At 40.6% G+C, this 14,949-nt stretch overlaps 1 protein-coding gene across 4 annotated transcripts in view; it reads left to right on the forward strand.

Moving 5' to 3' along the window:
* Positions 1-8,351, forward strand: part of ANP32E (acidic nuclear phosphoprotein 32 family member E) — a 14,562-nt gene extending 6,211 nt beyond the window's left edge. For 2 of the 4 annotated variants that reach the window (XM_008063436.1, XM_021715207.1), the window contains 3 exons: positions 1,134-1,306; positions 6,945-6,999; positions 7,959-8,349. In XM_008063436.1, the coding sequence (XP_008061627.1) occupies positions 1,134-1,306; positions 6,945-6,999; positions 7,959-8,029 (299 nt within the window). In that variant the 3' untranslated portion in view covers positions 8,030-8,349. Of the gene's footprint in view, positions 1-1,133; positions 1,307-6,944; positions 7,000-7,958 lie in introns of all 4 variants that reach the window. The other 2 variants (XM_008063437.1, XM_021715208.1) reach the window with 2 other exon arrangements.
* Positions 8,352-14,949: the final 6,598 nt, after the last annotated feature.

Below are 14,949 nucleotides of genomic sequence, written 5' to 3' on the forward strand. Positions count from 1 at the left end.
CACCTCAGCCTCCCAAAGGCGCGGGATTACAGGCTGAGCCACCGAGCCCGGCTAGAACCATTCTTAATAACCAAAAAGTAGAAACAACTTGTGTCTATCAGTTGATGAATGGATTTTTAAAATGTGATTTATCTATACAGTGTAATATTCCACCATAAAAATGAAGTACTGGCCGGGCTCGGTGGCTCAGCCTGTAATCCTGCACCTTTGGGAGGCTGAGGTGAGTGGATTGCCTGAGCCCGCGGGTTCAAGACCCGCCTGGGCAACTTGGCGAGACCTCATCTCTACAATAAATCAAAAATAAAAATTAGCCGAGCGTGGTAGCGCATGCCTGTAGTTCCAGCTACTTGGAAGGCTGAGGTGGAAGGATCGCTGGAGCCCAGCAGGTCGAGGCTGTGGTGGCCGGGAGCGGCCACTGCACTCCAGTCTGGGCGACCGAGTGAGACTCCAACTCAAAAACAAAACAAAAAACAATAAAAATGAAGTACTGATACATGCTATATGAATGAACCTTGAACGTGTTCTGTTAAGTGAAAGAAGTCAGATGCAAAAGATCATATATTGTTTGATTTCATTTATATGAAACGTCCAGAATAGGCAAATCCAGAGACAGAAAGTATATTATTGGTTTCCAGGGACTGGTGAGAGAGGAGAATGAGGGCGTGACTGCTCATGGGCATGGGGTTTCTTTTTGAGGTGATGAAAAGTATTCTGGAATTAAATAGTGAATATACATTTTTAGATAAATGGATGACTAACAGATCAGATGATAGCATACCTGGTTGTTATTTAGGGGCGATAGGTTTTTCACTATAAAAAGAAATTTGATAGATAAACAATGACATAAAATGACAATAATAGACAAGCAGGTATTGAAGTGCTCACAAAGTAAAGCAAACTTTAGTCAATATAATGTTTTGATGAACATGTATGTACTGGATAAGTACCAGTATTTAGAAACTACTTGTCAAGTGGAAAATTTGAATGTTGTGAGACAAATCTTAAAAAAAAAAAGGTCACGGTGAGATACTCTCTACCCATTGGCTTAAGAGCTTGAAGTGGTTGGGCAGGGGTGAAAAGAACCCTCACGCTAGCAAGAAACATCTGCCCAGCCATTTGTTCATCTTTTAAAGATGGGGATGAAGATGATGAAGATGAAGATGAAGATGAAGCCGGTCCACCTGAAGGATACGAAGAAGAGGAGGAGGAGGAAGAGGAGGAGGAGGATGAAGACGAGGCAGGCTCAGAACTGGGAGAGGCAGAAGAGGAAGTGGGCCTTTCCTACTTGATGAAAGAAGAAATCCAGGTGACCAGACCCTTCTCACCTGTATGGAAAGAATTTAGGCACAGGGCTAAGTACCATAAAAAGTGTGTTTGAGCCAGGCGTGGTGGCTCATGTCTAAAATCCCAGCGCTTTGGGAGGTGAAGGCGAGAGAATTGCCTGAGTCCACGGGTTCGAGACCAGCCCGGGCACCTTGGTGAGACCTTGTCTCTACAATCAATCAAAAACTAGCCAGGTGTGGTAGCACACGCCTGTAGTTCCGGCTACTTGGAAGGCCGAGGCAAAAGAATCGCAGGAGCCCAGCAGGTCGACACTGGGGTGGCTGTGAGTGTGCCACTGCACTCCAGCCTGGGCGACGGAGTGAGACTCCAACTCAAAAACAAAAAAAGTGTTTTGAGCCAGGCGCAGTGGCTCACATCTATAATCCCAACGCTTTGGGAGGCAGAGGCAAGAGGATTGTCTGAGCCCGTGAGTTTGAGACCTGCCTGGGCAACATGGTGAGACCTTGTCTCTATAATAAAAAAATTATCTGGGTATGGTGCTACACACCCTTGGTTCCAGCTACTTGGAAGGCTGAGGTGGAAGCATCACCTGAGCTCAGCAGGTTGAGGCTATGGTAGCCATGAGCATGCCACTGTACTCCAGCCCAGTGACAGAGTGAAACCCTGACTCAAAAAAAAAAGTGTGTTTGTAGAAACCTGAGTTATTTCTAACTTGTGGGTGTGCATATATCTGTCTGCTTATCTTTTTTTTCATTGTCCCCCATCCCATACTATATCCAGATAATCATAAGCAACTATTGATTTTACCTCCCAGATATCCTTCAAATCCATCTGCCCCCATGGCATGGTAAGGTGGAACCATTTTACAAACGTCTCTGAGCCTCAGTTTCTGCGTTCATTTTTTTTATTTTGATTTTTTGAGTCACAGTCTCACTGTCACCCAGACTGGAGTTCAGTAGCACACTGATGGCCACCGTAGCCTCGGTCCGCTGGGCTCAGGCAATCCTTCTGCCTCAGCCTTTAAGTAGCTGGAAATACAGGCATGTGCCACCATGCTTGGCTAATTTTTTTATTTATTGTAGAGATTTAATATTGTAGAGACTTTAAGGTCTCGCCAAGTTGCCTAGCCTGGTCTTGAACCTCTGGACTAAGGCAATCCTCTCACCTCCATCTCCCAAAATGCTGGGATTACAGGCGTGAGCCACATGTCAGGTGAGTTTCTGCACTTATAAAACAGAGACTAAACCAACCTCTTAGGATTGTTTTCAGGATTTATTTTATTGATTGATTTATTGAGTCGGAGTCTCACTGTCACCCAGACTGGAGTGTGGTGGCATGCTCATGGCCACCACAGCCTCCACCTGCTGGACTCAGGCAATCCTTCCACCTCAGCCTTCTAAGTAGCTGGAGCTACAGGTGTGTGCCACCACACCCAGCTAATTTTTTGATTTATTATAGAGATGAGGTTTCACCAAGTTGCCCAGGCTGGTCTCGAACCCCTGGACTCAGGCAGTCCCCTCGCCTCTGCCTCCCAAAGTGCTGGGATTACAGGCATGAGCCACCACACCCAGCATGTTTAACAAGATAATATATGTAAAGTAAGTAGTCCCTGTCACTCAGGAAAACTTAAAAATTTTCCCCCTAATTATCTCTTGCTTATACTTTTTTTTTTTCTTAAAAATTAACTTTAAAAAATAGAGGTGGGGTTTTGCTATGTTACCCAGGTTAGTCTTTAATTCCCAGCTTCAAACAATCCTCCTACCTCAGTCTCCCAGAGTGCTGGGCTTACAGGTGAGAGCCATCGTGCCCAGTCTTGCTTATACTTTACCTGTGCAGGAGCTTTCTAAATGGTCTCTCTGAATACAGCATCACCACTTAGGAACAGTCTCCTCAGTGTGGCCTGGCTAGTCTCATGCAGATGTGGTCCTCATCACTAGCTTCTTGAAACCCTTGAATGTTTTCCTGTTGCCTGCCAGACTTACAAGGCCCTTCATTATCTGGCTCCTGCTTCCTTTTCTAGCCTCACCTCCCTCAATACCAAATTAAATCATCACACCAAGCAGCTTCTTGCCTTTATGTCTGTGTATATGTTGTTCACTCAATCTGAAATGACCTTCTGTGTTCTCTGATGAACTTTATTTTATTTTTTGCTGAGGCAAACATAAATATCGTGAAGCATGTAAAGTGAACTAATTTTACATACAGCTCCATGAAATTTTACATTTGCATATACTTGTATAACCACCATCCAAATCATGCCTTGTGAATTCTTTTTTTTTTTTTTAAGTCAGAGTCTCACTCTGTCACCCAGGCAGGAGTGTAATGGCAAGCTCACAGCTACTGCAGCCTCTCGACCTGCTGGGCTCAGGGGATCCTTCCGCCTCAGCTTTCCAAGAGGCTGGAACTACAGGCCTGTGCCACCACGCTCACCTAATTTTTTTTTTTTTTTTTAATTATAGAAACAAGGTCTCACCCCTGGTCTTGCTGGTCTCAAACTCCTGGGCTCAGGCAATCCTCTCTCCTCCATCTCCCAAAGTGCTGGAATTACATGCGAGAGCCACCATGCCCAGTTATGAATTCTTATCTTTACAAATTCGGCCCTGGAAGTTGCCTCATTATTGAAGCTTTCTCTTTTTTTCCTTAGGCAATCATTCCTTCATCTGTTACCTTGGAAGCTTGGTCAGGCTTCTGTTGCCTATAGATACTTGTAAAAACTTATTGGACCACTTTTATTGGGTGGTGAGCTCCTTCAGGGGAGAAGCCATGCATCTTTGTATCTCAGCATCTAATACATTGACCGGCACATAGGAAACTCATGCGAAATGTCGTTGACTAGAACATATGATATTTAGTCCCTGGGAATTTAGGTTAGTTATTTTCTGCTAACGTTGAGTTTTATTTTCTTAATCATAACTTAAAATACTTTTCATTGCTAAAAATAACATCTCTTATTTAGGCTGGATAGTGTTAGTACTTTTATTTGTTCTAATGACTTTTACATTGGTAAAATAGATAGTATCACTGATTAATGAAAATTTCTTTCTGATACCACTTAAATATGAAAGCCAGACATGGTGGCTCATGCCTGTAATCCCAGCACTTTTGGGAGGCTTAGGCAAGAGGATTGCTTGAGTCCAGGAGTTTGAGATTTGCCTGGACAACATTAGAAGACCTTGTCTGTACAAAAAAAAAATTAATTGAATGTAGTGGTGTGTGCCTGTAATCCCAGCTACTTGAGAGGCTGATGCAGGAGGATAGCCTGAGTCCAGGAGTTGGAGGCTGCAGTGAGCCATGATGGTGTCACTGTGCTCCAGCCTGGGCAACAGAGTGAGAGACCTTGACTCAAGGGGGAAAAAAAGAAAAAAGAAATCAGTGTGGAAAAAATAGGACTTAACTTGTTTGGGTCTTTTGTGAGTTAGAAGGTTTGAAGCCATATGATAATGAAGAACAGAACTTTAAGGGTTGTAAAGATTCATAGGGAAAGCCAACCTGTTTAGTTTATACTAGCATACAGTGTGAACATTTCTCCCCTACGTTTTTATTTATTTGGTAAAGTAATGGACTTGGTTTTTTTTGTATTTGGCCTTTATTTTCTCTATTCCTCCCTAAGTCTAAGTAGTATTAAGTGATCCAGCTAACTGCAAATTGTTTAGGTTTACCATTCCATTGAGTATTGGGAAATATTAACCAAAATGACATGGTCAAGTATAGAGCAAAAGCTTCTAAGATACAGCATTAAGTCATTGTGTGGCTAGCAGGCAACAGAAGGAGTTTTGATTCACAATAAGATAATTTGGACGTTTAAAATGGAGTCTTGTTTTTAGAAGCTAAGACCCAGGACTTCAGAGACTATTGAGATTTAAAAAGAAATGAGAAGAAAATAGAAAACATATTTGATAAGCTATTTTTTATTTGCATCTTTATTTCTTACTATTTCAGGTGTTCTTCTGAGGCAAGGAATTAATATGTATAAAGGACTTTATGTATGTGTAGTATATTTCATTAAAAATGGTAGTTGGGACTGGGCACAGTGGCCCACGCCTGTGATCCTAGTGCTTTGGGAAGTTGAGGTGGGAGGATTGCTTGAGGCCAGGAGTATGAGTTTATAGTGAGCTATCATGATGCCACTGTATTCCAGCCTGGGTGACAGAGCAAGACCTTGTCTCTTTAATTAAAAAAAAACACACACACAAAAAAGAGGAGGTCGAGGCTTTAGGAGGATTGGGAATTCTGGTGCCCTTGCACTACTCACAGATGAGGAAACATTTGATTTTCTCCTAATAAGGTGAAGACCATAGTCTCTACTGAGCAAGTTTCTGATAAAAGCTGAGTTTTAATTGAGAGATATTATCTAATAAATGATACTTTTTCTTAAAAAAAAAGAACAAAAAAACATTAATCTAATCATGTTTGCTTAAAACAAGATTGAGCGCTCCAGAGAAGTAATTCACTTTTTAGACTTGGGCTTTTCTAAATTTTCAAGTAATAAATATGATTGATATCTAAAGTGTTTTTTATGGTTATAAATATTTAAATGTCCTCTTTTATTATTCCTTGCACATTTGAGATGTTTAAAATGTCTCCTCCCCTTTTCTTCTCCTGCTCTGCTCTCTCCACATCTTTCTTCCTTCTTCTTCAGCTTAAGTCTGTAGTTTTTTTTCTGATTTTTATTGTGGTTTTTCTCTGCTATTTGCTACCCCATCTGTTCCTTCTGCTCCTTGTAACTTGCTGGTATTCTGGTATGGAGATGCTTTAGAATGTTTCAGTTGACAGTGGCCACAGTCTTTTTAAAAAGGAGAAAACTACCCTGCATAGAATCACAGGCTCTGAGGGAATTGGCATGTACTGATGGGTAGAATGTTCAAGATCAAAACGGTAGCCATAAAAACATGATGACCATTACTATTCAGAAAAAAGGTCTAAGTTAGGTTCAGCATAGATGGTTGAAGAATATACAATGCACTCTAGAGGTGTGTATTTCAGGTGGCTAGAGTTAACAAAAAATGGTTTCAAGTGCTTCAAGGCAATGCTTAAATCTTAGCTATCTAGAACAACTCATTCTACAAGAGTTGTAGACCAAGTTTTATTTTGACTTTTATTGACATTTGCTATTTTGTTGTGTAGATTTTCAGATACAGAAGGAACTTGTAGTTCTTTCTAGACGAATGCTTTATTTTTATTCATTGGAAAACTAAGGTCCAGACAAATAAAGTGACTTATTCAACACATATAAATAAATGGGAGCTAGGATTCAGATATTACTACCTCAGTCTGCAAAATAGAAGACCCTGTTTTTAAAACAGTCAAAAGTTTCCCTGTCCATTATGGCAGCCAGTAAGACTTACGTGGTTATTTTAATTAATTAAAATTAAAAATTCAGTTTCTTATTTGCACTGATTACATTTCAAATGCTCAGTAGTCATGTGTAGCTGGTGGTTACTGTGTTGCATGACAGAGACATAGGACATTTCCATCTTTGCCAAAAGTTTTCTTGAACTGGAGATTTAATTGGATTTTAAAAAGGACCTGTATAAGGTAGGCAGAGGTTGTCAGACACAGACCAACCATAGTTTCTTTGCTCTTGTTGGAATATGTTACAACAAACAGTGAAAAATCTGATGTGATTTTTAAATTCTCAAACTGAATATTTGAATTTCAAGGATGAAGAAGATGATGATGACTATGTTGAAGAAGGAGAAGAAGAGGAAGAAGAAGGTGAGTTACACTAGTGATAAGCAAATTCTAAAATGAAAGCCACAGTTATTTTTCATAGACTAAAGTGACTCTATAATGCAACTTTTTACTGATCCCTTTGATTTTGCTTTGTTTATCAGAGTGCCTTGAAAGGAATAAATGTTTTTTAAAAGAGTAATTGTCTCAGGGCATTCATCAATTCCATTAAAAAATAAACAGCTTATGACATTTATTTTAAAAAAGGAATGAAAAACTAATGGAAGCTTGAGCTCAACTTATTATTTTTAAATGCTCTTTCTCATTTTGGAGCAGGTGAAGCCTTATCCATGGGAGAGCGGCAGCTGAACTCCAGATAATGCCCTGTGTGGATTTGCTCTCTGGTACTCTTTTTTTTTTTTGAGTTGGAGTCTCACTCCCAGGTTAGAGTGCAGTGGCATGCTCATGACCACCATAGCCTCGACCTGCTGGGCTCAGGTGATCCTTCCTCTTCAGCCTTCTAAGTAGCTGGAATGATAGGCATTCACCACTATGCTTGGCTAATTTTTTGATTTATTGTAGAGATGTGGTCTCATCAAGTTGCCCAGGTTGGTCTTGAACCCGTGGGCTTAGGCAATCCTCTCTCGTCTGCCTCCCAAGTGCTAGGATTACAGGCTTGAGCCACCTCACTTGGTCTTCTCTGGTGCTCTTTATCTAAATCTTTCAAAACAATTTTTAAAATTTACTAACGATTCCATTGGTGTCAAGCTCTTAGTTTCTTGATCTGTACTTCATGATTTGGCCACAAGGGTGCATAGCAATTTGTCATTATTTATGGATTTCTAAGTCTGTTCAATACATTGAAATTAAGGGAAATTCAGGGAGGAAACTAACAGATACTTTTCTTCTGCCATTAACTTTTCACTAAGATACGAAACTTTGTAACTTAACAAATATTCATTTGTTACATTAAACATTTTACACTTTTCCTTCTACTCTTTCAGAAGAAGAAGGTCTTCGAGGAGAGAAGAGGAAACGAGATGCTGAAGATGATGGAGAAGAGGAAGATGACTAGATCATTCTAAGACCAGATTCCCTGCTGTTCCTGGGTGTGCAATAGAGTGATCACATCTTTGTTTCTTCATGTACGATAGCTATCCCTACAGAAGATAATGTGTAACTTTTTATAGGAAAAGTGTGGTTTTACTATTTTTGCCTTATCATTCCAAATAAGAATTACTAGTCTGTTAATGATCATATTGTATGTAGAGAAAATTTTCATTGACACCCCCCATTGTGAAATTCCTTAGCAATTTATTTAGACTCTTAATTTTTCTAATTCAAGCTCAATGTATTTGTCATTTTTAGCCCATAATTAAAACACGATCACTTTTACACAGGTGTAGTATGGTGCATTTCATTCATAAGGTTTTAAAGTTATTTATAAATGAACTGAAATTGCAATCAGCTGTAATTCAGTTGAATGATATTCTCTTGAATGATAAGTTGGTTATTTTTTTAGAGGTGATCCAGAGAGCTTTAGTTTGAAGAGAATGACTTTTTTTGGCTAAGAGTGGGTGCTTTTTTTGTCAACATGAGTGACTTGGAGAGTAGAAGCAGAGTGGTAAAGGTTCTATTCAGCAATAGATGTCCTGGTCTGTGTGGAGTTTCTGTTCAGCAATGTAGTTTGTGTAGTTTTGCTGAGATTCTATTACAGTAGTATAGTTCACAGATTTTGTGGATACTGATACAATTTTCTTTTTGAAGGAAAATTTGCTTATACGAAGTGCAGAGACATGCAGGTGAGCCCTTTCTCCAGGCTGCAGATCATGACACACCAACAGTTGTTCATTTTGTTTTGTTTTCAGGTGTGCATTTTTTGTCCTCTTAGCAATTCCTTTGTGATTACCTTCACGTCCTGTTTCATTCCCCTCCCTGTATCTCAAAAGAGCTGGGATACTTGTGGATACCCAGGAAAACCTTTAGTCTTATACCTCAGCCACCTTTTCTGACCTGTCTGGGTTTTAAATAAGTGAAAGAAATTGAGTATTTACTGAGATACGAATATATAATCAATACAGTTGTATGCAACAAGGTCTACTGACTGTAAGTCTTTCTTGGTTGATGGCATCTAAGACTGCATTATTAGGGCAAAGAAAGGCGTGAGGCTTTAGGAAGCAGCTTTAGTATTCCTCAAAAGTCAAAACAATTGCCTGTCGATAATTAGTAAGACATGGAAGTCAAAGTTTTAAGTTTAAGTTGGCTTCTCAAATGATTTGGATACCATTCTGCAGTGTATTTCTCATTTTTCTGAATAGAACCTTTAATGATTCCCATTGTTTTAAAACATTATCAGCTTTAGCATTTAATTGGAACATACTTGGCAGCTGGAAAAATATTTGAAACTAAATCAATACTAAAATTAAGATTTTATTTTCAAGTGGATGCCCATTAAAAATAGAAAAATAGGCAGGGCTCGGTGGCTCAGCCTGTAATCCCGCGCTTTGGGAGGCCGAGGTGAGTGGATTGCCTGAGTCTGCGGGTTCGAGACCCACCTGGGCGAATTTGGTGAGACCTCATCTCTACAATAAATCAAAAATTAGCCGGGTGTGATAGTGCCCGCCTGTTGTTCCAGCTACTTGGAAGGCAGAGGCAGAAGGATCGCTGGAGCCCAGCAGGTCGAGGCTGCGGTGGCCAGGAGCATGGCACTGTACTCCAGTCTGGGCAACAGAGTGAGACTCCAACTCAAAAAAAAAAAAAGAAAAAGAGAAAAATATTTGAGAGAAGTGAGTGTGTGTTTCCTTATATGGCTACTAAATAAAGTATAACGAGTAGAAAAGTACATCTCCCTTTTTTGCTATGGAGGCTCCACGTTCAAGCTATTGCTTTTTTTTTTTTTTTGAGTTGGAGTCTCACTCTGTTGCCCAGACTGGAGTGCAGTGGCCGCTCCCAGCCACCGCAGCCTTGACCTGCTGGGCTCCGATGATGCTTCCGCCTCAGCCTTCCAAGTAGCTGGAACTACGGGCGCGCACTGCCAAGCCTGGCTAATTTTTGATTTATTGTAGGCACGAGGTCTCGCCAAGTTGCCCAGGCGGGTCTCGAACCTGTGGGCTCAGGCAATCCACTCACCTCAGCCTCCCAAAGCACGGGATTACAGGCTGAGCCACTGAGCCCGGCAAAGCCTATTGCTTTTTTAATCTTGACTATCAAAAATTTTTTCCCTTTGTTTTGAATATTTGTAAGTTTTTAAAAGTTAGTATCAGCAAATTAATTGAAGTTATGCTTCTACACCGGGATACATTTAAATGACTGATTATAGTGTTGTTGCTGCTTTTTAAATTTAAAATGTATGACTTGGCATTTTTGAATTAAGAATTATAAAGTTATTTGTGGAGAAACCAAAAAAGTTGTACAACTGACTGAAGTAAAACACTTGGGAGAAGTTTAGCGAGGGGATTGGAATCTCCAAAAGATCATCACGTTTCTTCTGATTTTGAAGATTGAATGCCCTGTTCTAGTCCCAAGGATTTTCATTGAATAATATGCCAGATTATAAAATGCTTATTTTTCAAGTGGAACCTATATATTGATTTTCTTATCAGTCGTCTTATTGTGCAATCAAAACTAGAGTACTTGGTTTGAAAACAACACTTATAGCCTCCAGATAGCTTTCAAGACTTATTTAGCTTTATGGGTGGTATTTTCATGCAAATAAGGGTGGGTTTTATATTTTGTAGAAGTTTTTGGTCCTATTTTCATGCTCTTTGTATGGCAGTATGTATATAGTGTGTTCAGTTCCTTAAGAATCTCTCCTTAAAAACTTTGAAGTTAATACTTTTGTGTAACTGTGTTTTGAATAAAGCCATGACAGTGTTAAAAACAAACAAAAAAAAAATGCAGCACTCCTGATTATTATTTTATTGTTTCTGACCGTTCCCTGTTTTTTCTGTGACTGCTGTAACTTAAAAGTTTTTGAAATTGAATTGCTTCAAATAAATTGAAGATTTGTTATAATGATTAGTTTCAGTGTATGACATTCACTTTTTCAACAATATCATTGTTATCTTTGAAGGTCTTTTTAAAAACAAGAAAAACAAGTCTAAAGTTAACTCATTTAAATATGATGTGATATAAGGCATTGCAACTTAAAAGTTTAACTCATAATTTTCCTTATTAATTTTTTTTCTGAGAAGAAAAAAATTTTGGATTCTTAACTTCCCTTTTGAGGTTGCAAATCGAACCAGTACTTTTTGCATTTTTGATTTGAAGTTATACTTTATTACCTGTAGTTGAAGTAAATGTTATCTATAGTTAATTAAAGTGATTATATAAGTACCGTACATCGGGTTGGACATGGTGGCTCACGCCTGTGATCCCAGCACTTTGGGAGGCAAAGGCGAGAGGATTATCTTAGCCCAGGGGTTTAAGACCAGCCTGGGCAACTGGATGAGATGTCTCTACAGAAAATCAAAAAATTAGCTGGGCATGGTGGCAAATGCCTGTAGTTCCAGCTACTTGGAAGGATTGCCTGAGCCCAGCAGGAAGGATTGCCTGAGCCCAGCAGGTCAAGGCTGTGGTGGCCATGAGCATGCCATTGCACTCCAGCCTGGGCGACATTGTGAGACTCTGACTCAAAAAAAATATATATTGTGTATTGTACATCAATCATTTTTTCTAAAGTGAATCCAGAATCTCCATTTATACCATATGATGTTTATCTTCAGAATCTTTTGATAATATAAATGGAAGTATACATGATCCTTACATGTTTACCTTGAGCAAATCTAACTTAAAACAATGTTTTTTCTCTTATTTTGGTTTTTCTGCAATAAGTGATTTTTACGTTGTTCATTTGTAGACAACTCTGGAATGTATTTTGTAAAGCCAAGGCACAAAGTATATTATGAAGTAATGTTTTCATGATTGCTTTACTGTTAAAGGTTGAAAAGGTATTTTATTTATTTTTGTGAGTTGAGGTCTCACTCACCTAGGCTGTAGTGCAGTGACATGATCACAACGATCACAGTTCAGTTCATGGCATCCTCCACCCTCTGGGTCAGGCAGTCCTTCCATCTCAGCACCTTGAGTAGCTGGGACTACAGGCATGTGCCACCAGACCCTGTCTAATTTTTTGATTTTTTTTTTGTAGAGAGGAGTTTTCGCTATATTGTCCAGGCTGGTCTCGAACTCCTGGGTTCAAGCGATCCCCCACCTTGGCCCAAAGTAATCAGATTACAGGCATGAGCCACTGTGGCTAGCCTGAAAAGGTATTTTATTTAATTTATTTAAAAAAAATTTTTTTTTCTTCCTCACCCCCCTGAAAAGATATTTTAATTATAAAATTCTGTTTCCTGAGAGATGGAAAATATTGAAGTACATTTTTTTTTTTTTGAGTTGGAGTCTCTGTTGCCCGGCCTGGAGTACAGTGGCCGCTCCTGGCCACCACAGCCTCGACCTGCTGGGCTCCGGTGATCCTTCTGCCTCAACCGTCCAAGTAGCTGGAACTACAGGCATGCACTACCACGCCCTGCTGATTTTTGATTTATTGTAGAGATGAGGTCTCACCAAGGTGCCCAGGCAGGTCTTGAACCTGCAGGCTCAGGCAATTGAAGTACATTTAATGACAGGTATTGTTTACTGAAATTAGTATGTTTTTGTTTGTTTTATGTCTTTAAAAAATTCAAAGCTGGCTGGGTGCCGTGGCTCAAGCATGTAATCCTGGCACTTTGGGAGGCCGAGGTGAGAGGACTGCCTAAGCTCAGGGGTTTGAGACCAGACTGTGCAACTTGGTGAGACCTCGTGTCTACAATAAGAAATCAAAAAATAAGCCAGGTGTGGTGGCTTACGCTTGTAGTTCGAGCTACTTGGAAGGCTGAGGCAGAAGGAATGCCTGAGCCCAGCAGATCGAGGCTGTGGTGGCCTTGAGCGTGCCATTGCACTACAGCCTGGGCAACAGAGTGAGACTCTGACTCAAAAGCAAACAAAACATTCAAAGCTTTTCCCCTCTTGGTTACAGAATATGGTAGAACCACACTAAAAGTTTTTGGTGAAGTGATTGTGCCTCAAACCCTTTTAAGTATTGTTTTTCCTTGTTCTATGTTGTAAAGAGAGGCTTTGGAAATATGACATCTATACTTTCAGTTGCTGAGAATGTTCCTTCTCTTGCTTTTGGTACTGGATGCCATGATCTTCTGCAGCTGTAGCTTACCGATAGCATTCCACAACTGCATGCCTTTTTCTTGTACTAATAAGCCTAAGATTTGAAAACCTGAATGAGTACTTTGGGCTGAGACAGCTACTTGTGTTACTCAGAATGAATAGCCCTCATTTGAAGAAGAACAGGTTGTACCGCAAAATGGAAATTCCAAATGAGTTGACCTCCAGGAGAATCTTTAAAAAAACTATATGCTAATAAACTACTTTTTTTTTTTTTGAGTTGGAGTCTCACTCTGTCACCCAGACTGGAGTGCAGTGGCCGCTCCCGGCCACCGCATCCTCGACCTGCTGGGCTCCGGTGATCCTTCCGCCTCAGCCTTCCAAGTAGCTGGAACTACAGGCATGCGCTACCACCCCCTGCTGATTTTTTATTTATTGTAGAGATGAGGTCTCGCCAAGTTGCCCGGGCAGGTCTTGAACCCGCCGGCTCAGGCAATCCACTCGCCTCGGCCTCCCAAAGTGCTGGGATTACAGGCTGAGCCCACTGAGTCCGGCCTATGAACTACTTTTATTTCACACAAATCTAGTCACATTTTGGGTTAATAAGATCCTACAGTAGTGTTACCCTATAATAACAACCCAGATTAAGAATCAGAAGCTGGTAGGAATGTTTCAACTTCATGAATATATACAAATAATTTAAATTGTTCTTAAGGCATCATTTGGACTTCGTTACTTAGAAAGTGGACACATCCACATTGATGGTTAATACCGACACAGGCCACCAGATAGGCTCACGACACTGGTGAAAACAACCTGTTCTAGCTTCAAGATGTAACTGACATTGTAAAGAAGCACTTGCCTATTTTCTCTGATTCTCCCATTTAATACTCAAACTGTACCATCTTGCAGATGAAGAAGGCCACGATCTCTGCTCTTCACTCCAGTTGTGACTTTTCCTGGGTAGGCTCTCTCCACAGCCCCAGAATTAGTTCACAGAGGCCACAGAGTTTCTCCATTTGAAGAGATTTTTCTCCCAGAGTCCATTTCTCTGGCACTGAGCAGCCAGTGACAGTGCAGTCAGTAGCGTTCAAAGTCATTTATGTTGACAGCTATGGTTGACGAATACTGGGGTCCATAGAAGTGTCATGGAAGGAACTGCAGCTGAAGCAACAGTGCTTCATAAGAACCAGTTGGGCAGGTGCAGTGGCTCATGCCTATAATCTGCCGAAGTGGTAGGACTGCTTGAGCTCAGGAGTTTGAGACCAGCCTGGGCAACATAACAAGACCCTAACCCCACCCCCGTTTATATTAAAATAAACAAACCAATGCCATCAGCATCAGAAGAAACAAAGGGAAGCAGCAATCACTATCACACTGCAAGTGTGCAGCAAAACCAGTGTGAGTTCAGCGCTTTTAGCTATGTTCTTTCTTCCACCCTCCAGCCGCTTTTCTGAGAATATATCTGAGTTAAGAACAAGCCCATTTCTGCAGTGTTAAGGATTTATTCTTTGTAGGAAATTAGTGAAATCTTTTTGACTAGGATTGCCAGTGAGGGGCCGGGCATGGTGGCTTAATGTCTGTAATCCCAGTACTTTGAGAGATGGAGGTGAGAGGATTGGCTGAGCCCATGGGTTCGAGACTAGCCTGGGCAACTTGGGAAGACCTCATCTCTACAATAAATTTTAAAAAATAGCCAGGTGTGGTGGCAAGCACCTATAGTTCCAGCTGCTGGGAAGGCTGAGGTGGAGGGATTGCCTGAGCACAGCAGGTTGAGGCTGCGGTGGTTGTGAGCATGCCACTGCACTCCAGCCTGGGTGACACAGTGAGATTCTAACT

This window comes from Carlito syrichta, unplaced genomic scaffold (genome assembly GCF_000164805.1).
Source record: "Carlito syrichta isolate Samal-C Ts95f unplaced genomic scaffold, Tarsius_syrichta-2.0.1 Scaffold306837, whole genome shotgun sequence".
Taxonomy (NCBI): Eukaryota; Metazoa; Chordata; class Mammalia; order Primates; family Tarsiidae; genus Carlito; species Carlito syrichta.